General features: G+C 31.9%; 1 protein-coding gene across 1 annotated transcript; it reads left to right on the top strand.

Annotated features, from left to right (window-relative positions):
• Positions 1–1,816: 1,816 nt before the first annotated feature.
• On the top strand, positions 1,817–22,786 carry LOTGIDRAFT_234696 (hypothetical protein; the record flags this gene model as incomplete). The annotated part of the gene is made up of 35 exons (XM_009062906.1): positions 1,817–1,996; positions 2,328–2,453; positions 3,854–3,994; positions 4,286–4,327; positions 4,552–4,614; positions 4,898–4,972; positions 6,013–6,113; positions 6,312–6,387; positions 7,399–7,439; positions 8,601–8,691; positions 10,761–10,893; positions 11,198–11,291; positions 11,570–11,743; positions 12,203–12,475; positions 12,646–12,779; positions 13,108–13,210; positions 13,360–13,468; positions 13,668–13,717; positions 13,981–14,078; positions 14,240–14,424; positions 14,743–14,796; positions 15,087–15,236; positions 15,525–15,659; positions 16,281–16,412; positions 17,447–17,515; positions 17,890–17,914; positions 18,201–18,289; positions 18,532–18,605; positions 18,841–18,950; positions 19,387–19,521; positions 20,099–20,161; positions 20,584–20,708; positions 21,067–21,184; positions 21,493–21,562; positions 22,717–22,786. 35 exons carry the CDS (start codon positions 1,817–1,819, stop codon positions 22,784–22,786), a joined length of 3,708 nt encoding a protein of 1,235 aa, XP_009061154.1.
• Between the last annotated feature and the right edge of the window lie 1,861 nt (positions 22,787–24,647).

Here is a 24,647-nt window from a genome sequence, read left to right as displayed (position 1 = left end):
AAAGCTTGGATAATGTTGGTATTATATTTAATTACAAAAGCACTGGGCAAGATAACAAGTCTTGGTCTCATTAAATTCATAAATTTCTTAAAAAATTTCCATTGAAGTTCTGAAACTGTTTGGAATAAACCACATTTTAAAGAATTTGTTTCAAGACTTCAATTTCTGGAAAAAAATTTGGCTCTGAGAAAAGTGCATTATCAAATTCAATTCCCAGTTATTTTGTTTTGAAATGAGTTTATTATATAACTCTAATTATCATATTTATTATTAATTAAGGGTAGAATTAGATATTTTTTTTAAGGCTTGTTGATGTTTTTGTTTTCATTTAACCGTTAATAAATATTGTGAAAAAAGGTTAAATCTTTCGCAGAAATGAAAAGCAGCCGTAGGATGTGCAGGAATAGAATTGATCAATGATCAGCAACGCACTGGCAGTTCTTACGAAGACTTATGACATGTCTGTATTTAGCATTAAAACAGATATAAATGTACACTCGAGAAGCTAATTTTATACAGTCATAACAGCTTTCGAATCTAGGATCTTTTCAACATTATCTGTCCTAGATTGATTGTACTGTTAAGCTTGGTAAAGGGGAATAATCAGGGAAGCAAAGGATACATGGAGTTACAAACCCCGAACAGATCCCGTCGGCTGAATCATATACACATCCAATATATTTCTTACACAGTAGCATAGCAAGGTTTTCTTTGACAAGAAGGGTCATCAGAGTGCTCCAATGTCCATTTGGGATTTTAGAGAGCACTAGTCATGTCTGGTGAGTCAGGGGGCCTCCTCCTGGAAAATTTGCTAATATGGGGAGTTGCTTAATACATTTAATACGATTTTGGAAGTGAAAGTAGAATAAATTTTTTCATTCTTTATGGCCGATAAATTACCGCTTAACACTACTATACTTATATCTTTGCCACAAAATACATCCTTACTTTAACAAGTAAACTACAAACACATCATCAACCATCTCATTAGAACAAAAATATTGCCTTATGTATTAAAAATATTGGTTTAAAATTTTACTTTGTACTATAAGTTCTGCATTCTCATGGCCAATTCTTAATGAACAGAAAAAACCTACAGGAAGAGTCACATGGAAAGACAACTCTGATGAAGAAAACAATTCTCCACCAAAACGCCAATCTAGACAACAGGTTGACAACCAAACTCCGTCATCGCAGGTTCTTATATTTTGAAGTTGCACATCACAATAATGTTTATATTCCTGCAACTTGTAATTTTCACTGTTTTGATTCTTTGGTTAACTAATAATTCTATTTTTTTCACCAGAATATTTACTTTACAAATACCTATACAACTTCCTTCATTAAAAATTATAACAGAGCATTTTTCCGTACTTTTTCCAGAATTCATGCATGGATCATTCAGCTTGGTTCACAAATGTTTCACTCCAGAAATTTTATTAACAACTTTGGCTACTGAATAGCTTTAATACAGCTTATTATATATTTTAAAATTCTTTATTAATACTTAAAGATTTGAAGTGTTGTTATGTTTGCCTAATTTCTTTTAAAAAACACTTCTCATGAATAAATTAATAAATAACTCACCATATGAGTAATTAAACATATTCATTTTTTGATTTTTGATATTTTTACTGATGAAACCTTCATTGTCGCTGCATCTAGTCTCCTATTTGGCCTTGCTCTTACAAAACCTCTTATCATATTGGTAAGAAGTGGTGACATTATACATGCTCTTGCATTATATTAGCAATTATACTGCAAGATATGAAATGTGCCAAACCAATTTGTTTACTGAGCTCAGATTTTCTGACCAATGTATAACAGTTTTCCTTTAAATCTTATCCTCATTTTCACTGAATTCTCACAGAAAGGAGATAAAAATCGTAAAGAATGGAGAGAGATAAGTAAAGAAGATCTTCTGATCAAAGACAGCAATGATAGAAAGAAAAAATTAGCAGAAGAAAGGAAGAATGAATACAAGCAGCTTCTAGAGGTCAATATTTGTCATTCATCCTTGAGTACCTATCTTGCTTTTCCCATTTTCAGAATACTTTCCTTCAGAACTTAACCTTTGTTTTTGTGCTGTATGGTTCCTTACTTAGCTTTGAAAAATGAAAGTAGAAATTAAACCTCTGATTGTTTTGATTTGATTTCCTACCATCACGTGTTCCTTTCTTGTCAAAATTTGAACTGATTTAAATGGTAAAAGCCCATGATGCTTAGAATCCAACAGTTGCCTATATATAACATGAATATGATTTGTGATTTTCAATGCTCAAAAGCTGATTGATTGAGAGAATAATGGGCAATATTTAACTCTGTAGAGTAAACCAAATAAGAATCGAGAATGGAATAATTCAGAAGGACAAAAACCATTACTATCTGATAGGGAGGACAAGAAGAAAGCATTACAAAAACAACGTCAGCAAGAGTATAATGATCTTAAAAAGGTTTGAAACAGATCTTGAACCCTACCTCTTTCACCAACACTGCACCTCACTCACCATCTGAGTCACGTTCACCTTCACCAACTATTTCCAGTTATTTGTTTTATATAAGATTTGAAACAGATCTCCAACCAAACACTGGACAATCAATCACCTTCAGAATTTATTAATTCTTACATCACTAGTTCCAGTCTGTTTCTTTTCAAAGATTTTAACTGATTTGGATTGTTATGGTTAATGGATATTAAGTTTGTTGTAACCTTTTTCATTAATGACCTTCCACCATTCTGAAAACTCAACGAAGAATTTGGTTTGTGCACATTCCCTCTTCTCCACTTACCACCATCTTCTCCACTTACCACCATTTTCTCCACTTATCACCATCTTCTCCACTTACCACCATCTTCTCCACTTACCTCCATCATCTCCACTTACCACCATCTTCTTCATTTACCACCATCTTCTCCACTTACCTCCATCTTCTCCACTTACCTCCATCGTCTCCACTTACCTCCATCTTCTTCATTTACCTCCATCTTCTCCACTTACCTCTATCGTCTCCACTTACCACCATCTTCTTCATTTACCACCATCTTCTCCACTTACCTCCATCGTCTCCACTTACCACCATCTTCTTCATTTACCACCATCTTCTCCACTTACCACCATCGTCTCCACTTACCACCATCTTCTCCTTGTCTTGTGTATTATTAAAAATGATTAACTATCCTCTATTCACTCTGGGAAATGACAATCAATTGAAATTTGCCAATAAAGAAAATAATGCCTTTCTTTTTTGTGTGCTCAATGTCCATTGCATTTGAAGTTGCCTTTAACAGCAACTCAAACTTGATAATGGAATGATGTAAAACTTTTTTGTTAAATCAGCTTCTTTATTTCTGTTTTGTGCATGATCCCCATATTATTTTGTGTGAGTGTTTTTGTTTTTCTTTTCCTTAATCAGTTGCAGCACAGAAAATGGGACAGTTTTTAAGTTCCATCTGGTTAATTCAGCACTTTCCTTTACCTTCTCAAAGTTTTTTTCTGCCATTTTGTTATGGTTGAGTGAATATATCTATTCATCTTCTGCTATTTGGATTCATTCATGTAATCTTGGGTCACAAGATATTTCAACATTTTAAAATGTATAAGCTGAGAGGTTTTCATCTGTTTACTTTCTGTAAAAAAAATTATTAATTAAATTTTTTCTGAATTCTGGATTGATTAATTCAGTTATTTTCTTGAAATAAAGGTTTCTTTTTCTTATAGAAGTAAGAAGACACTGTTAAAAAATGACTAAAGTAATTTTATTCTACATGTTTGTATTTGTAATCATATTGTGTTAAAGATACTTTCTGAAGTAGATATATATATATGAGTTCCAATGAATGAAAATTTTTCAGAATAACCAGAATACCAGGAATAATGATCAGCCAAGACCTGGAACTCCAGGAGGATTCCTTAATAAACTTGGTTCTCATGAAAAACAGAGACAGAAACTAAAAGATGAACGACATGAAGAGTATAAGAGATTACAAGCTGAGGTTTGTCTAAATCTTTGTTCTGAAGCCATGTAGGAAATCCCATAATAATCCTTTGAAAATACTTTCATGTATTTTGTACAAGATGATTACATGGATTGTTTCCATGGGCGTATCTAAAAATTGTTTGAGGGTTGGCAGTGGGTGGCAAAAATAAGTGGTCTCTCTAAGGTGAGGCAAATGGTCACTTAGCTGCCAGAGGCCCTTAAAAGCCAATGGTTTTCAGGTGGCATGAGATGAAATGTGGCATTGACCCAAAAAGCCAATGAAATATATCTGGTATTGTTATTACAGAAAATGTGGTTGAATCATGATTTTGCAGATCCTAGAATGCTGGTAAGGGTTTCCTTCTTTCTATTTTTCTTCTTTCAATTTCTAGTCTACATCCTCCTTTTGGAATGGTTCTTTGATTTATTTTAAGCACAACTTTTCACATTTCCTTGTTTCACTTCATTTTTTATATCGAAATTGCTTGAATACGCTTTTATTGATTTGGAAAATCTGCTTAATACTATATTGGTAACTTGAAATGTTTTAATTTATTTTACTCTTTATAACAGCATGCTAAAGACTGCGAAATTTATGCCACATTGCCTGGCATGAACTATTATGGTAGTGCAACGGTAAGTTGATTGTCTCAGTAGTAAAGTTATTAAATTTGTCAATTTTTTAATTAGTAATTTTAGTCATTTCAAAATTTAACCATACTTGGATATTTAGTCAGAAAAGTAGTTTCAAAATAAAAAAAAATCAGGTTAATAAGTCTAACAACTATTTAGATAAATTTGAAATAGAAAATTTTTTTTTTTAATATCATCTTTATGCAATTCTTTGCCTTTGCATGGAATCAATACTTTCAGACTTTTTTAACTTTTTAACTTTTTGTCTTTCCTTTCTTATTATCAGAGGCGCGAGAAAGCAGTTCAGCGAAACAAAGAATATAACAAAATTAAACCTTTTATTGATTCACCTAGGTCTCTTGTAAGTTGTAGTTGTAGATGAGAATTGCATTTTGAAATATTTTCAATCATTTATTACAATGTTTGCATTGTGAGTGTTATTTCTCAGGGGTAAAACTCAATTATTTAGAGTTCACCTTTAGATCGGTTTCTTTCTTTCCTTCCTCTTAATAGAAGTAAATTACCAATTTGGCAAATTCTAACAGAAAACTAAATTTTGTCTCACTAGGACGGGGTTGCACTCTATCAAGCTGGAAAAACAAAGTATAAAGCAAATAATGATGATGAATATATGAATGAAAATGTTTCAGTACAAGAATTTAACTTCCAAGATATCTAATATAGATATTTACTGCCAGTGTTTTGTGTTAGTTAATATATCTAACCATTAATATAATACCATATAGAGAATATATACCTTAGATTTATACCATTAACTAGCTAGTGTATTTGAAGTGTAGTTTTTAACAACCTTAGATATGAAATATTATAGAGGGATAATGTTTCAAGAACAAATATTTACACCTTATTATATAGTTCCTATATGTTTTAAACTTATGCACTTAACATATAAACTACTGATGGACAATGGTAGCCTTTTAAAATACTGTCAAGTAGGCTTCTCAGACACCTTCTGTGGTGTTCTAGTAATCTGAGGAAAATCAGTACCAAACCTTATGTGAGTGCTTTGCACTGTCTTTTTTTGAAATGCATCACTTTTTATAGTCACCTGTACATCATTTTATTCTGCACAATTTTTATCCTGTATCTGTGTCTTGTATGTATTATATTCATTGTAATTATTAAAATTTATTTATTTATTCCTCTGGCATAAAGTACTGTATGTCAATTATATTTGGATTGTACCATGTTATTTTTTAATACCTGACGAATTGCTGAATTGTTAAAGGCAATGATTTTAGCTGACATTTTAGGTCTGAATCAATATGTAAACCTATATCTTCATAAACCCAAAGGTTGCTTTGAATAAGTTATGTAAAAGGAAGTGTATTTATAAAATTTCTGAATTACTGTTAGACATGAATTTTTTGAAATTTATAGAGAGGTGAGAATGAACCTCCAGGCGCACCTAGAAAAGGCTGGGGAACTCCGACTTATGAAGAAATGTTGGAGAAAAAACGAAATGAAGAGCAGAAATATAGGTGAGATTATATTTTATTAGTCCCATATCCAAAATTATTCCAAACCATATATATCAACCCAATTCTTAGAGATTATAAAACAGAACCTGAAACATGTTTTTACTCAGAACTTCAAGCTGTACATTCTTCAGACAACTGACCTATTTCTGCCTAATTTTTACATAGAAATCATAATTTTCAAATGACTGAATGTTTTAGGAGACTTAATGATCCAGACTATACTCGTCCTGGAATGAAATCGTACAACAGTGAATCAGCTCTCCACAGATTAGAGGTAAGGATGGCTTTAATTTAATGGTTTATTGATTTGCAGAAATTTGAATGGCAGTGGACCGTTGGCATTATAAGTAGTTTTATTTCCTTCAGTGATCAGAGATACTGGATTTTTATTCTTATATTTGTCTTAGTTCTTTTTGTGCAGTGTGTCTGCCTTGTTCAATATTTAAGCAGCATATTTAATGGTGGAATGATCTTAAAAATCGTTGGTCCAATCAGTGTTTTTTGCATGATGTTTTGTTATCTATGTTTGTGTTTTAGTCATTGAAATATGTCTGTCTATAATCATTGTTTGCTGTGTTGAAAGTAGTTGAATATCTTGTCGTTATTATATGGTGTGTCTGTTATATTCAATTAGTTTCTGGTTACTCTTGTGTGATAGGTTTATTCTGCTTACTGGTTAAAAATCTTCCCTTTGATATCCGTTTTTTTTTTTTCTTTGCATGCTGACCTTAGCTTGGTTTAAGGTCCTACATGATCTTATATATATGAATAATTAGGTACACTTGTTTTCATTCTTACCATTCCTGATGAAATCTGCCTTTTTAGATTTTCTTTGTGTATAGTAGTCTGTTAGAGATGTTAGATATTAAGAAGTTTAAGATATGTGAATATGCTAATTGCATGCTAGATGTAAAATTACCTGGCATAGTCTGCGTTTGAGCAATTGAGCTAAAGAAAAATTCTCCTGGTGCACAAATAAATGGTACGTGCGTTATGAATATCTTAAATGTTATATCTTCTGATGATACCCACAGCTACAGCTAGGAACAGTATATTCATATCTCTAAAGCTTCTTTATGTTTTTTATCATAAATATTCATATCACCACCCTTCACAACAAAACTGGTGACAGTATTTGTATTTGGCAAATTTGCCTTGTGCCTGGTTTTGTGGTGAAGGTTCACTTTCATTAGTTTGCTTCTAGTTCAACAGAATAGTTCTAAGACTAACCTAAGCTAGTTATTTTTTTATATTTTTCTCATTTACTAACATTTTTTAAAAACAGGATGAAAAAAGATTAAAAGATATTCTACAGACTGAGACAAAGTAAGTAGAGTATGTCTTTAGATGTGCCTGTGTATTTAAAAAGTTATATATTGAAATAAAGGATAACAACTATTGTTAGGTTCTTGAGTCTAATCGCCCAACCTCTCTTTGGCTAAATATCTTAGTATAAATGAACCAAGTACTAACGATCAGAACAGCAAAACAAAATCAAAACAACATAAAAAACATTGCTGCAGCTAATGAACCACCAGTTGTGGTGAAAATTTCAATAAAAACTGTATAGAGTGATGTACAAACTGTTACAACGGTTTGATAGACTTTCTTATCATTTTGCCCCCAGTGAAGAGACAAAAATCCCACCTATAGATCTCGGATTTGCTGAACTACCAACAGAGCAGAGAATACTGGTAATTTTACCTTGCCTGTACACTCTTCATTATTGTTACTTCTGACCTTTGACACCTTCTGACACACTAAATCTTTAAATTCTCATTGACACTAGGCTCTGTACCTTCTCTTTATTTCTCCTACCCTTGGATATTTCCTCAAAATTACTTGATCAATTGAAGTGAATGGTTCAGTATTTTTACATTTTTACCAATCAGAAAATAAGCATTGTATTGATCTATGAAGGGTTAATAGACATTATGTATGTTTAATTAAAAAATCACAAACAATCCAAACCACAAAACGAAACTCGAAATCCAAATAACTGTTTTGCAATACATTGGTAGCAGCAAATGAACAATTCATATGAGAAAGTAACATTTACTGAGATATCCCATGGTAATTAATACAAGGAGATTAAACGGAATGGCTGGGATCCAAGGATTGAACATGCTATTATTATTGTTGTTACACATGGAAATCTCTTAAGAAACACCAAATGAATGGATGTAGTCTGCTATCTTTTGTCAATTATTTTGTGTGAAATTAGAAACAAAATACTGGTATATTAATATACCTTGTGTTTCTGTGTTGCATATTGCAAAGATCTGTTTCACAATTACAAATTCTCACTGATTCGTGTTGTTTCTCTTGGCTCGATCAATATTTCTTTTTCTGTACAAGAACTTTCATTTCGAGTTCAAAAAGACATCACACATTGGAACCAAACATGGAATATTTTTTCTGTTTTTGAAAAAATGTTAATTGAATATTGTATTTTCTGATCTTATTGCACTGATCACTCTTTCCCAGGAAATCAAACATATTATCAAATGGAATACTGGATGATCCAGACTGGTTAAGACAAAATCGTCCAGACCCTGATCGTGCCTATTCACAATTGGTAATTATCTCTTCACGCTTTTAGTTTGTGTGATTGTTGTGTTGTGTCTTGTCTCTGTCTTTGTATTCTGTCTTTGTACCAAAAACTTTTAACTTGCCCAGATGCAAGAACAGACTCATTGTCAATGGGACTTGCAGACTGGACTTTTTTGCCATCTAAGTAATTGAATATACTTAAAGTCATATGTCATAAACTACCTGACAAGGATCAACTTCAATCTAAAGAGAAACAATCGGAGCTGAGCAAATTTAAGACTACAATCTGAACTGCATGTATAACAAATATACCAAATAAACTCGCTAAAAAGTTCAGATAAACAAATTTCATAATGAGATTAGATGCTGTGGAGGATGAGCATGCCCTACTTAAAAAAGTTGAGCTGTGTTTTTGCAAAAATAAGCAAAATTTAATTTGCCTTAAATGGTTTGCACAGTTTGAGAGTCTTTCAAAGTCAAAAGTCTAACATGACATCCTAACCCCTATTTTACTTGTAGTAGCTTTCTATATATACTTAGATTTTCTTTCTTTATTAACAACTATCAGCTTCAACGATTAAAAAACTGGAATGATGACTTTGAGGTGGGTTTTTATTATGTTTTTTTCTCACTTCACCTTGTTTATATTCCTTAAATAACAAAATGAAGACAGTCTTTGAAATATAAGTTTTATGAAGCCACTCTTTGAAATATGAGTTAAACTAATTTTCATCTTGATGGTAGGACATTTATCTCTGGTTTAGTCATTCGAAGGATCATATTTTTACTGGTATGCCTTCAATCCAGTGCTATCTTTCGTCTAACCATATGATACAAAATTCTATATTAAGTTGTAAATCATAGAGAATATTGAATAATATTGTTAACAAAATGATTAAAGCTGCAAAAATTATGATTTACAATGTTGACAATAGTTCTGGGTAGTTTTCTGTGGTTTGGTTCTTTGTGTCTAGTTTATAACTAACCGTGTGTACAGTTTGAATTATATTTTGTGTTTTATTTGTATCATTACTAACTCAACAGGAAGAAAACCTGAAAGCACCAAGACCTGATTCCAGGCAGAAGACATCCCCTAACAAACAATCCCCAGCTAAACAAGATGTAGGTTCTGTCATAAATACTCAGAGCACCATGTTATATTTGTTCATTCACATATTAAAGTTTTATTTAATAAGCTTACTGATTTTTACAGTTTATTTTTTTTCAATGTTTTAATTTCCATTGTTAATGTTTATTGCATGTTGTTATAGGTTTGTTGATTCATTATTTGGTGTTAAAATCTGATTGTACACTGGCTGTGGAAGTTATAGAAATACACTGTAGATGCACATTTTTTTAGCATTTTGTAGTCTTTGTGTCTATGTTAATTGCACTTCAGGGTTGTAAACTGACTGTGTCATTTCACTGGAGAACCAATTTAAATATTTGTAGAATAAAATAAGCTCCATTGCTATTGTATTCAGATAACTGTATCAAAGTAACAAAGAATGGAATATAAAATCCTTCATAGACCTTGAGCCTTATTCTCTAAAACTTAACTAAGATAAAATACAGTTTTGAAGGTATGCAGTTATCTGATTGGATAGAAAAATTGAATTTAAAATCGATTTTAGTTATTGACCAATCAGATGACTGGAACACTAACATTTTTTAAGAATAAGACCTTATTGAACTTTAATATCACAGTAAAGGCTGATCAATGATATATAAATTCTATATCAATGAAAAACATATTTGCACTTTATTGACAATCAAGGTTATTGTTGTATACTAGTCCCAACTATTCATATATTTTGACCTATGACCTCTAGTATAGTACTTACCTAGTATTATGACAACCAAATACTATAATGAAATGAACTCAATGACTATTCAAAGTTTGAATAAAAGTAAGTTTCGGTATTTATGAAATGGATAAATGCTGTTAATTAATTTGTTATTGTAGGCTGATATTCTGTATTTATTTTGTGGTTTTTATATTATATTAATTTTTATCATATTAAAGTTCTTGTTGTATTTGTGAGGGCCATAGTGTGACATTTACTATAATGTTTTATCTTATGTTCTTATTAGAATGAGCTACCACCAAGAGGAAGAGGGGTCTATACCCCTGCTGTTCATGAATATCCACCTCGAGGTATAAGAGATGCCCCAACCTATCTACCAGAGAGTAACAAACACAGATTTTATGCTACGTTACCAGTTGGTGAGTTGATAAAGAACATTATATGTCTGCTTTGCTCTGCGCTTTTTGTTGAAAATGAGTCACATCAATATTTGACCGAATTTTAACCTCTTATGTCCTCTTATGTTGTCAGTAACATCTCAAAAGTCAAGTTTCCGACAATGAGACTTTTCTACAACCTAAATTACTTGATAAGTTCATAAGAGTAACATCTTAAAATGAATAAGATGAATTTTGGTTGTGAAGGTTGCAGTTGAAACCATTTGAAGCAACCATTTCCAGAAAAATGTCTTCAGTTTATCTATTCTATTTTGATTTGAACCAGGTCAAGAAGATAGAGATGAGCTGCAGAAGAGGAAGGAAGAATATAAACATGAGTTGATGAGACAGATGAAAGAAGCTGAAGAGGCCAGAAAAAAGTAAGATTTAATTTCGAATTCACTTCATTAAATTATACCCTAACCCATAGTTGTCAATGATTGATCTTATACTATTGGTACTCTACTTTCTTTGGTTTAAGGTTAAAGTAACCTAAAAGACCAGTGATCCTGATGAGGAATTTAAATCAAAACCTGAGTCGTCAGCTTAGAACTGCAGAATGATATTCTAGTTGTTGATTTCTTGCTTCAGTCTTTTTTCTTATTACAATTTGACATGACAAGAATTCCAGTGACATTAATATGATATTTTTTTGTAGGAATAAACAAGAGTTTATAGAACCATCACCAGAGAAACAACAGCAGCCAACACCACCCCAGAAAGTTATAATCATCCCAAATAAACAGTTACCTGATGTTGTTCCCCCACAACAACAAATACAGCAACAACAACAGCAACAATATCAGCTGACATCTGGTATAGACAGACTAAGGTAAGATACAATACCATCTGACATCTGGTATAGACAGACTAAGGTAAGATACAATACCATCTGACATCTGGTATAGACAGACTAAGGTAAGATACAATATCAGCTGACATCTGGTATAGACAGACTAAGGTAAGATACAATACCATCTGACATTTGGTATAGACAGACTAAGGTAAGATACAATACCATCTGACATCTGGTATAGACAGACTAAGGTAAGATACAATACCATCTGACATCTAGTAGAGACAGACTAAGGTAAGATACAATACCATCTGACATTTGGTATAGACAGACTAAGGTAAAATACAATACCATCTGACATCTAGTATAGACAGACTAAGGTAAGGTAATCGGTGATCAATAAAATTCTTTCACTTTTAGGACACAGCTTCACATCATGCAGATGATTATTGAATTTTGATTGTATTGGTTTAACCAGGTTGTTCTCAATTTCAGTCCAAGATCTGAAATGTTGTTGGGAAGAACGCGAGATTTAGAACGTTTGGAAAGAAGGTTGAAGAAAATTGAACAACAGAATGCTGCCATCAATCCTTTAGATATTGCAGAGTTAGATTTTATTTCGAAACGTGACCCAAGAACACAAATGTTCCCTTCAGGCCCAGCTGATCACATGGGTACTGGTATACTAGAGCAAGGATTTGACAGATTGCTGGAGCCACCTAAAGTAGGATCTGTAAAAGTTCCTGTTGGTTTAGAATATACCCCTTCGTAAGTACCATATTATTTTTGTTTTTAAACCAAAATTTTTTTTTTTCAAATTTTGATTTAATCCAACACTTAATATATATTAGGCCTAAATGTTTTAATATATACCCAGATGTACATAATTGTTTTAAATAATGAGTTTTTCTCATCAAATTTTGTATCATATTTTGCAGAACATATGTAACTGGAGGAGATCATTTTGATAAGTTTAGTTCAGTAGATAAAGCTTATCATTATTATGGTTCCCATAACCCATTAGATACTGGTCTACCAGCTGCTCCAACACAGATAGCTGCTACAAATTATGGTAGGTCATTAATCTAGATATTACTATTATAACAGAATTTGATAATACAAATTTCCTGGGTTCTTGTTGTTGTTCTTGCTTTTGCTCTTGACCTTGCTCTTGACCCAACTTAGATATCCTACTTGGCTTGTGATTGTAGTAGGATGTGACTGAAAATGTGTTGCAAATGGTTGATCTAAAAACTCTGTATCTAAAGAACACCATTGACATTGTAGTTAAAAGAAAATTAGTCAGTCCTAAAACTTGTGTAAAATGTAGTTTGTCCTGGGTATGATCCTATGCATAATTTTATTGTTAGGTTTGAATTTCATTTTTTTTTTCTCTACAGGAAGTGTACCCACAGGTAACCAGATTGTTATGGATAATTACAGAGCAGCCCCTGGGGGAGGGGGGCTAGGAGGAGGAGGATATTCATCACCAGTATTAGGAGGGTAAGTATTTATGTCTTAACTATAAAGTTGCCCCTTGGATGAAACAGTAAGTAATAGATGTAAAGCACCCTATAGGATTTTCAAAGCATTCAAAAGCATTCACATATGATTTGAAGCTATTATTAATGTAATATACTTTTTATTTAAAGACCAAGTGCTGCAGCGATACAAGAGAGTATAAACCAAGGAAGTGATGCAGAACGAAAGGCTAAACAACGAGCTCAAGCTCAACAATATCAACGTGAACTGGAACGTCAGGTTGGATCATGATTTATTCTTTGTATATCAATTGTATCCACATGTACGCTATATTTCCTGCTAGTCTTAACTGAAGTCTCTCAGGACTGATCTTGTTTTTCAACAAAATTTGTTAATCTCAGTTTCTAGATGTTGTTTGAGGATTATCAGTTCTATCATGTAACAGACACACATCTAATCATGATTTGAAATGTTTCAGATGGAAGAGAAGAAGTTAAAACAGGCTATAGCTAAAGAAGAGAAAGAAAGGTATGTCTTTGATGGCTTATCACCAACAAGAAGTAAGGGCTTCCAATTATATCTGCTATAATAGATATACCCTGTACCGGTAGCCTTTTTGTGAAACGTTGGCCTGGATATTTAATTCTCCATTGTTTCATCGTGAATTTATAAAGTTGCTGAATGAAAGTTCACTTGTTATCACATAAAAAAATTTGATATTAAAAATGACCTACATGCTGAATTTTATCTGCATTAGAAATCTAAAATTTATTTCCAATTTTTTTCGATAGATATGAGCAGAAATTAGAAGATGATATAAGGAATTATAATCCATTTGGAAGAGGTGGGGCTGGAGCTCCTATGAAAGATGAATACGGCAATGTTGTTGGTAAGTTTTGATATGTTTCTTTCACTTCCACTTGCCTAAAATATATCTTCTAGTCAGTTTCATTTAGGGGATATTTGTGTTCTAGTATGGTTTTATTTTCAATAATGAAGTATATGAATTTTTTGTAAAATGAAATACTCATGGTACAAATATCTTTTCAGCTGATCTGAGAGCTAAGAATAAAGGTTACAGTCCACGATATGAACCAATGTCTTCACCAACTAGAGGTGGTCCTCGACCTGCTTCACCTAAAGATGATTTGATAAAAACACCCCCAGCACAAACCACAGCAGAAGGAGAGTCGACGTATGCTAGAGGAGGTCATGGAATATTCGGACATCCTAAGGTATATATAGTAATGTCTGGTTTTGAAGATGAAAGTAGAGGTAGACCCGATAAATACAAAAGTAAAATTATGTATCATTAATGAAATGGTCACTGCATACAATTTACTAGCCCCTTTTAATGATATTAAAAGATCACATTTGTAGTTGCTTATTGCATTTTCAAATCATAAAAATAATCTGGGTCTTAGCTTTTGATAGATATAGGTATTTGTTTAAGTGAAGGGCCGATATATCCCATTTCATCTCAGATTTGAACAATATCTTTTCTGACCCATCCTTGACCTGTAATTGACTGTCAGAATTTGATTTGTTTACAGACTGAAGCAGAAAAGAGCCAGGCTGACAGATACAAAGAGGAATTAAAAAGACAGGTAAAATACTCTAGAATTCTATATAGGTTTATCATGTAATTTATCTTAGTAATGATCAGTTATTAAATTTGTTCTTTACATACTTAAAGGTTCTTTTGTATATTTTGTATTCTTAACCAGTAATTCTCTAGTATGGCTTGATGTTTATTTATTTTAAAAGATTTGAAAAATAACCACCATTGTAGGTTACTAGTAGTTATTTCCAGTACATATTTATCAGAAATTCATATGACTTGCTCGACCTAAATTTCCCTCCATTTATCTTTACACTGCCTACTAATGTTTGACAGATTGACAATAAAAAACGAGAAGCTGAACTAGAGAAAGAAAGGGAACGAAGAGAAGAAGAACGACAACAGAAAATAATTGATGATCAGCGGAGAAAGATGCAAGAAGAATATGATGAGGAGAAACGACGTATCCAGGCCAAACAGGATGAGGTGGGTTGATTCTGTGGGGAATGCAATAATGTGTGTAGTGTTAAAGCAGATGAAATTAATCAAAGTAAAACGGGATAAAATTGGTTGATTTTGGGTTTTTGTTGACTTTTGGTTTGGTTATTCAAGGGATGATTGGGGGAGATGAAAAGTAAATCAAGCAAAATAGGAAAAGCATTTTTAAGGTTTGAGGGGTGAATGGGGGAGGGGATGTTTTATTGGAAGGACAGAGATAAAGTGTTAAATTCTGATCTAAGAGAAAATGGAGTAATAACGAATTATGAATTATAGCAAGATCGTAAGAATGCTGAGATAATAAAACTACAGGAAGATCAGAAAGTAAAGGAATCAGAATTACGGGGTGAAAAGAAGAAGAGAGAAGAAGGAAGATTAGAATATGAGAGACAAAGACAGGAGCGTGAAGAGGTAGGCATTTATTTATATCCAATCAAATTACTGTCTTTATATCCAATCAAATTACTGTCTTTATATCCAATCAAATTACTGTCTTTATATCCAAATTAGATAGATCTTTCAATTTTCCGGTAGAATAAAGGTTTTCCAAGACAATGTTAACTTAGCTACATAGTTTATTATGTAGAAAATAGAATTATTACAATACTTAACTTATAGAAGATTTTAACAAATTATAGATTTAGTTTCAATTGAAACCCATTTTGAATAAATTAAAATCTGCCAGTCTACAAATAGTTTTAGACTTGATTACTGTTATTTAGCCCAATAAGATATCATTGACTGTTGTTTTTTGAAGTGTGAATAAAACTGGCTCCTGTTTCTAGATTTCTAGGATACATTTTTTACATCCATACCGGTACATTAGTCTTGTATACACCTGTTATATATTACCAACATTCATCAAAAAAATAAATAACAGAAGTTAGATAAGAGGCAACATGTTGAAAATAATATCAACCACAAAATTAAGATGAAGTTGGCTATTTTAGTTTGAAATGGGTTTCAATGTTTATTTATATACATTGGTGTACTTATATGTAGATTAGATTTTTACTAACCTTAAAATTACAGAAAGAAAGAGGGAAATCCCCTCCTATTCATGCCCTTAGAAAACCTAAAACTGAGAATAATGATTCTGAAAATAAAGAAAATGATGTTGAAAATAAAACAACAGATAATAAACAGGAAGATGATAGAAAAACGGTAAATTTCTGTGTTGTGTTGGTTTCATGTTATGGTTTCCTTGATGCAAATGTCATTCTTCGCTTTTTAAAAAACAACTTATCTGGTATGCCAATGACATCAGTCACATTTTTTAGAAGTGAAATGATTTCTTCCATTTTCACCCTCAGTTTTCTTGGTTTGTGGATAAGAAATATATCCTACTTTCATTTTCAGCCAAAATCAGAGTCCCTTTCGTCTAAGCCCACCTCTCCTGTCAATCAACCTAAATCTCCACCTGTTCCAGCTGTCAATCAAACCAGGGGCAAGTCGCCACCTGTACCAGCTATAAAAACGAAACAAGAGACCCCGCCTCCCTCGAAATCGGTACTTTTAGTCTTTACCCATTTTCTCACAATTAATGTTTGTTTTTGATGTCCCTGTTTCACTAATATTTGTTAAAATTGTGACCACCTAATCTGTTTAACATTTCCTCTCATTTCACCAATCTATTTCTTTATTTTGATACTTTCTAACTTATATCTGTTAACTTTATATTTATACTGACCAATTGTTTTTTTTTTTGTTGTGGCTTATTTTTGGGTGTATAAGGCTTGGTTTCTTTTATTTTTATAAATATGTAATGTTTGCTTTTAATCATGTATCTTCGGTTGCTATATCAAGTATGTGTGCTGTAATATAGTAGGTCAATGATATTAATGCACATGCATGGATGTTTTAGAACAAAAACAAGACCAGTCCACTATGTTCTGAGGTGGAATAGAGGGTAAATAAAAGCAGCAACCTACCTTTAGTGCAGAACAGTCTGCTATGATGTGATCCAATTGATCATAAAAAAATTTACGAATTGGTCTCAGGTTAACAAGAAATTCACTCAGAAAAAGTTTGTGTTGGTAAAAAATGGAGGGATATTATAAACAGTCCAGATAAAATTGTATTTAATTTTGAAATGTGCATTCCTATCACTGAACTACATAATATATTGTGTTACTGTGTTATCCTTTATTTCTGTGTTGTTTTATATTAATGTATTGTATTTGTGTGTTTTTATCCAGTATGACTACAGAACCTACTCCCCATTAATTCCTACTTTACGCCATAGAAATCTTGATGTGTATACTGATGTAAGTCTCACCTCTTTCGCACCTTCTTCTTATATTATTTATAGATATATATATATTGCACATAGCAATCAATATGCACATGTATCCATTATCTAAAAGAACTCTGAGTATGAACACCATTCAGCTTCAGTTCTAATACTTTCAACAAATTTTTGGTCATATGGAATGTTTTCTGCTAATCAAACAAAACATTATTCTTAATACTGATATCAGACAATCTTTGAACATCAGGAGGTAGTTGCTGTGCATAGAATTTATCTTGGCTGGTAATTCAAATGTGTTTTTTTGTGCCTCTAGTCATTTAGAATTAGATACAAATGATTCCATGTGTTTGTTTTTACGGTCTTTTTATGTTATCGTTAATTTTTTTTCAGAACGTGCCTCCTGCTAGAAATAACAGTAAGCATATTTTGTTCTTTTTTTATTAAGATTAGGCTATTTTTCTGAACTGAACTTCTGACTTAACAGTTGTATTGAACACTGGCATCAGTAAAATATATATTCAATGTCAAATTTCTTTTCTGAGGCAGTCTTTCAGAGCAAATGACATAATTTAGTTGTCAAATCATCTTCTGTGGATTTAAAAAAGGATTTTCTAGTATTCAAGTTTGTCAATTCATCTTTGAATTAGTACAGTCCATATAGTCAAGATATGAATATAATTAGACCTATTTACATATTATAGGTGCTGATGTATTGAATCAGTTGGCTCATATGAGACGTCAGTTACAGAGTGAGAGGAAACGTGTAGAAAATATGTTAGAAGAGACCAGGGTAAGGCTGTCTTGAGGCTGGAAAAAGATCTTCCTGATATTACTACATATTAGTGTGCATTGTTTTGTTGGGTTTTCGAAAATGCTTGTCAAACTGATAGCATTAAAGATAGATAAAATGCTTCTGGAATTTTTTCTTTAGAAGTTCACTTGGAATATATCAAAACAACAAGGATTTGGCTTCAGTAAGATTATCCTTTAAGTCAAGATACACACAATTAACATAGCAGTTTCTATTTTTAGAATGAACCAGATGTTTTTGATCCACGATTGGTTCAGCAAACATCACAGCAACAAATCCCAGTTCAAGTTCAATCGTAAGTTCTTGTATAAACATATATAGGTAATGTCATGTAGGACAATTATCTCAAAATCAATATCCCCTTTTCAATCTTTTTACTTAAGAAAGAAATGATGCCTGTACAGCAGAAATTTAGACAAAACAGCAATCTTTCTGTTGAATATTTATTTTGCAACCAATAGTCAAAATAAATTCTCAAACATCCAGACTGAATGCTTATACTTATCATAATTGTGTTATATTTTTTCTAGACGAAATGATATTTTTGAAACTGCATTAAACCGAAATGCTGTACAGGTGAGAAGAGGTGGAACAGCTGATATGAAAATATTACAAGAATTTGATGATTTAAAATATAAAGGTATTTTCTAATTGATAAAAGGATTTTGAACTATTTTGTTCCATGATTACCAAGTAGTTTTGGATGTATCACCTTGTTATCAGTATTAGATACTATAGTACATATCATAGCTCTAGTCTAGCCACAATAGGGTTCAACAGTAATTGCACATTTTAAGCAATATTTTATCTTTAAGCAATTTGACCACTGTCCAGACAACCCCCATTAGCTCTTAGATCTTGAAACCTGTTTAATTCTGCCTTCACAAATTTCATAAATCTCACTTTGAATATATTTTTTTATACATCACCAATTATGTTTCAGCAATTTTTAGCGATCTTTCACCACAATATTTGGTTAATGTTTTTCTTCTTTTTGTTTTGTTAGTAATAGTTTTAAGAAAAATTTGGTTTTTCTTTTCATTTCATTATTTTTTACTTTTTTGCACAATTATTAGAGGACACAGATTCACGTAAACAATTCCGTAAACTATATCCAGTTGACCCTCGCACTCAAGATGACCTAGAATCCCAGCAGGCAGCATTATTACGTCAACAGGAAGAGCGATTAAGAAGATATACAGATTCTCCAAGTACGTACAGTAATAACGTCAGGAATCTTAGTCTTCTGTTTCAACAATCAGATTCAACTCTCATATGATTCCTTTGTATAATCACCAATATATAATCTTCACAATAGACCTTTATTCATCTCATTTTGGGAGGATTAAATGCAAGACTCATAACACAATTGTATAATGTATTGAAACAATGGCGACTTCAAATGAAAGAATAGCCTATGTTACGTCACTAGTTTTGAGTTAGTGGGATTGGAGAATGAAGCATTAAAGACATGGCAATTTCACTGGTACATCACCTTATTTTGTTTGCAATGTTAGATTCAATATGGCCGATGCGTGAATAAGGTCTATATTTGGTTCAAATTCTAAGCATGATATTAGTGTTAATGGTAATTATTTGATAATATGCTCCAAGTCTATAGTCATCTTAGTAGGCCTAAAAAGTCCTAAGATTTTGAATTGGGTTACTCATACAGGTTTCGAAGATATTCTTTGTGTTAATCAAACTGTTTCTTGCCAATCTGAATCTGCTATCCTGTTGAAATCAATCAGCACATCTCTAATGCAACGTGTATATGTATCTTTGTAGTTGATTTGCCTGGAACATCCGCCAGTCCACAGTCAATGCTACACTCTAATAGTGCCTTTATAGGTTAGTTCTACCTCTACTATTATTTTATATTAACTTATCTATTCTATTTTACTCTATTACTCTCTCAGTGTGTGCTCTTGATCTTCTTGCCTACTCTAAAACTTGAATTTAAACTTGAGAAATGTCTGTGGGGAGAATCTGATATATATTTTTATTTTGCAAATTTTAATATTTTCTGGATGCAATTTGTGACACAGATTGGAGGGGCTCCAACAAAAGAAGTGTTCAGTCCCTTGGATTGGATAATAAGCCGAAGCCCCTTGTGCCTCATGCTGTAAAAATGTTGAAAATTGAAAAAGGGTAAGCTAAAGCTGCTATACTGGCAAAATTCCCCCATTGCAAACTGCATTGCATTGTCCATCCTCATTAGTCCAAACATGTTCAGAAAAGAAGGATGTAAAAACCCATGTGAAATATTTTAGATGTAGAAGGAATGGATAGAAGTCTGTTTCCAGATGATTTTGATGATTTTCCCAAACGTAATGAATCTGCTCGAGATAGAAGAAGACAGAGGGAAGCAAATAGATATCCCTCAAAAAGTCCTAGGGTAATAAAATCACATTTTTTTTCTGCATTTTTCTTCCAGGTGATTATACTAAATCTTTATATGGTGTTAGATTTATTAGATGCAAACAGATGGTATAGAAAATAAACTGTTATGACATTGTAACTTTCAAAGCCTAGATCATTTCAATCATCTCATGTTCAACAAAGAATATTTCCTGTACCTCACCCTAACAAAATAGGGAGTAATAAGATCAGTGTTCTCATAGTGACGCTATGTTCTTGTTGTATGCAATCTTGTACCTGGTAAATAAAGACATGATGATGTGTTCCTGAATAACATTATTTGTTGGTTATTTTATTAACTCGGTGATAATATAATTACCTTATTCTTATTATAGGATATTAGTACAGATTTACCTTCAAACTATAATCCCATGGGATCCGTGGTCAGTCTGGATGTTGACAGAATTCAACGTAAAAATGATAATAGATTGAAACGACTCAAGGAAATTCAAGGTAGGGCTCTTATAGTATTATAATGTTACAAGTCTTGCTTCTTTACCTGTCATTAAAAATATCATTTCCTGACCAAATAAGTAGATTTCCCTGGAGTATCTTTATAACCCTGGAGTATCTTTATAACCTTATTTAATTATATCTTAGAGACCCTGTTGGACATACAAATTCCCCTAAATGGATATATGGACAGCCCTGAAATAGTATAAATTTATTGCTGCCAGAATTACAGTATGACTGATAGTTAGATTTCTCCTTAAACTGGGACACTGTTTAGTTTTACCAATAAAATATTACTTCTTCAACAGGTGATGATGTCTCACTATACGACCCTGACGATGTTATAAATAGATTTATGGAGAAACAGTCTCACAACAGGTAAATAACTCATATTTATATATACATGTATCATATACATGACTTATTTGCTGCACCTATCTGATGATAAAAACTGGAGTAGAGTGGGGCTAGAAACAGAATACATTGTTCTGATCACAATATTCAGGGAATTCATATGTGAAAAAGCAATCAATTTTAACTCTTTTCAATTCAATTCATTTAAATTTTGATATTTTTTTCTTATTTTCAAGCAATTATGATCTTGATATTGTCTCAAGAATTTTAGTAAGTTACTAGTTTAGGAAATAAAATATTTCAATTATAAAATTATTATTTAGAAAGTGAAAATAGAAACTAACATATTAGTCACAAAATTCTAACATTTATATACAAAATACTATTAGCAGGTACAAAAAACTTTAAAAAACTGTCTTTGTTAAAATTTGACTTTATAAAATATTAAACCTGGCAAAAAATTTATTAGTTTTTAGTTAGTTTTATTTCATTTTAAACAGTTCTTTTTTTTTTGTTTATACATAAGCTTTCAGTTTCATTTAAATTTCATCTCTACAATATCAAGCTATAACAAATTTTTTACTTATACTTTGACTACAATAATCACCATTCTCATATCATGGAAGCTTGTAAATTGAGCAATTTAATTGGATTATAGGCTTGCGAATACAGCCAATCAGAGGCCTCAACAGAAAGTCTGTGATCACAAAGCCCTAATGGTTACTTTGTATAGGGCTCTGATTGGCTGTATTCGCTTCGGTACTATCCAATCAAATGGTTGCATTCCCTGATAATAGAATAGTGGCTAGGGCATTCAAGGTATAAGCACAAAGTTCGTAATAGCTTGACATTATGAAGATGTTTAAATGTATGATGGTTACAGTTATGTTTAACATTTTGTTAATAAGATATTTTTAATATTTTTGAGATTAGAATTATTATTGTTTCTACTTTATTTTAAGTAAATGCATGATAGTATTCACTGTGTACAGGAATTTATTACAAAGTCAATGCCCTTGTTGTTTCCGTACTAAATTAGACAACTTTAGATTAAGTCCTGTTTCATTGCTTTTAGTGTTGAAGCCTTTGTCACAAATGACATGGTCTTTTATAATCTTCAATCAATGATAAATTGAGACTGTTTTGTTTTTCTATTTGGATATTCTTATTTATTACAGACCCCCGAGTAACAACACACTCCATGATGATTCCTGGTTGTTACCTGGCAACAAAAACAAACGTTACTGATTGTCATGGAAACCAAAAATATAACAACACTGTGATATAAACTATATAAATTAGTGCTTTAAGTGGGACTATATAGAAATACATGTATAGATATTATACAAGTCTTTATTTCGCTTCTATATACTCAGGGTCTGGTCAGGAATGTGATTTCAATGGTTTTACCATTCATGTTGGACTGCAGCTTGAAGTCTTTGTGGGGGATTATTTTAGGATCTGATAAATAAATGATGGTTTCTCATATCATCCTGCAAAGCTAAATGAAAGCATCCAATGAGAGAGCTCTGTATATTTTAGTAATAATAGGTCTCATTCTACTCCGTCCAAGTTGGGGATTTTTTGCTATGCATAGAATATAAAACCATGACTTTTTTTAAACACATAACTGCACAATGTTTTAATTGAAATTCATTGAGTTAAGCCTCTTTTTAATAGTAAATGCCAAAAATTTTGTAAATATTGCCTAGGTTAGTTTAAAAAGACATAATGTTTAGTTTGCTTTCACATTTTTATAGAGCCAGCATTAATTATAGTTAATTATTTTAAAAATTGGGAATTTCTTATTTAAATGAATATTGTAATTATATTTTTTATTTATTTCTATTTTCTTTTATTTCTGAATTATCTCCGAAAGTTTTTCATTTGTCTTAAGGCAAGACTGTAACAAGACACTGGTCTCAGATTTCCAGAAAAAATGATGTCTGTACATGTATATATATATATGTGGAAGGTTAATCAAAAGGCAACTATTGGACAAAATCATAAAGACTGGTTAAAAATTTGCTGACTCTAATCTAGCTTTTTACATCCATGTACTTAATGATATAATATTGATCAAAAAATCATTCCATCAGAGGTTTTTGTCTATCATTATAACTGTGATATCATAATAAAAGATATTTATTCTATTCAATAACTGTCTTCTTTTCAAATGGCTAATGAAGAAAGAGAAAAATCTAGAATGAAAAATCTCCAGTTAACTAAATCTTGTTTGATATATGTTTGTTGCACACTGAATGTCAGCACTAGTGGATTGCTTTGGATTTTTATTTTTTGACAAGGTTTCCCAGGGTCAAGGGGTTTTGTTCAAAAACATTACACTGTGGGATAGCCAAACCAACAGAGACTGTCACATTGTTGTTTGTTAAGTTAACCTTCTTTTAATGTTCAAGGTTGTTGGATTGAATTGTGTCTTACAGCTCACATTTAACGGGACTACGAAAAGTTTGAATAACTTTATTACAAATAACAGCTATAACAAAGATAATGATTATACGAATTCTTACAAAACAACTAACAGTTGAGCCTTCCACAAGCAAGACCAATACTCTGATCAGAAAGCTAAAATCTTAGGAGAGCAATTCTTGTAGCACTTGATTGAAAATGAAACCCAAGCCATAAACTATTGTCTATAGAAAAAAATATTGTCATAATTTTAGTTAACGTGAATTTTAAAGACATGTACTTGTAGCAAATCTTTTAAGTTATCATTTTGAATAAATGCTAGTTGTTAATATATAGGCATTACATGATTTTAGACAAATTTATAATAGAATATAAGTGTTCAATTGAACAGAGCATTTGCGAGTATAGTCAGTAAAATATATTTAAGTAGAAGTTTTTAACTATAAACAATAACAGTCTACCTTTATGGACTGACTGTCCAGTATCCCACATTCTACTTATATGTAATTAAAACCAATTGTGTTAAGGTTTGAAAACTTTCTGGTTGTGCAAGAAGATCCCTGAGGTTATAGTCACAAACTTTTTCCTTCAGGTACTGTTGGGTGAAAAGTGGTAATGTAGAAATGTAGATATATGTTATCTAAATTACTCCATACTTTTTCACCATGAGCAAGTTAGG

The sequence above is a fragment of the Lottia gigantea genome (assembly GCF_000327385.1).
Source record: "Lottia gigantea unplaced genomic scaffold LOTGIsca_54, whole genome shotgun sequence".
NCBI classification, from domain to species: domain Eukaryota; kingdom Metazoa; phylum Mollusca; class Gastropoda; family Lottiidae; genus Lottia; species Lottia gigantea.
Note: the sequence above shows the minus strand (reverse complement) of the source record. Positions and strands in the feature narration are given on the sequence as shown.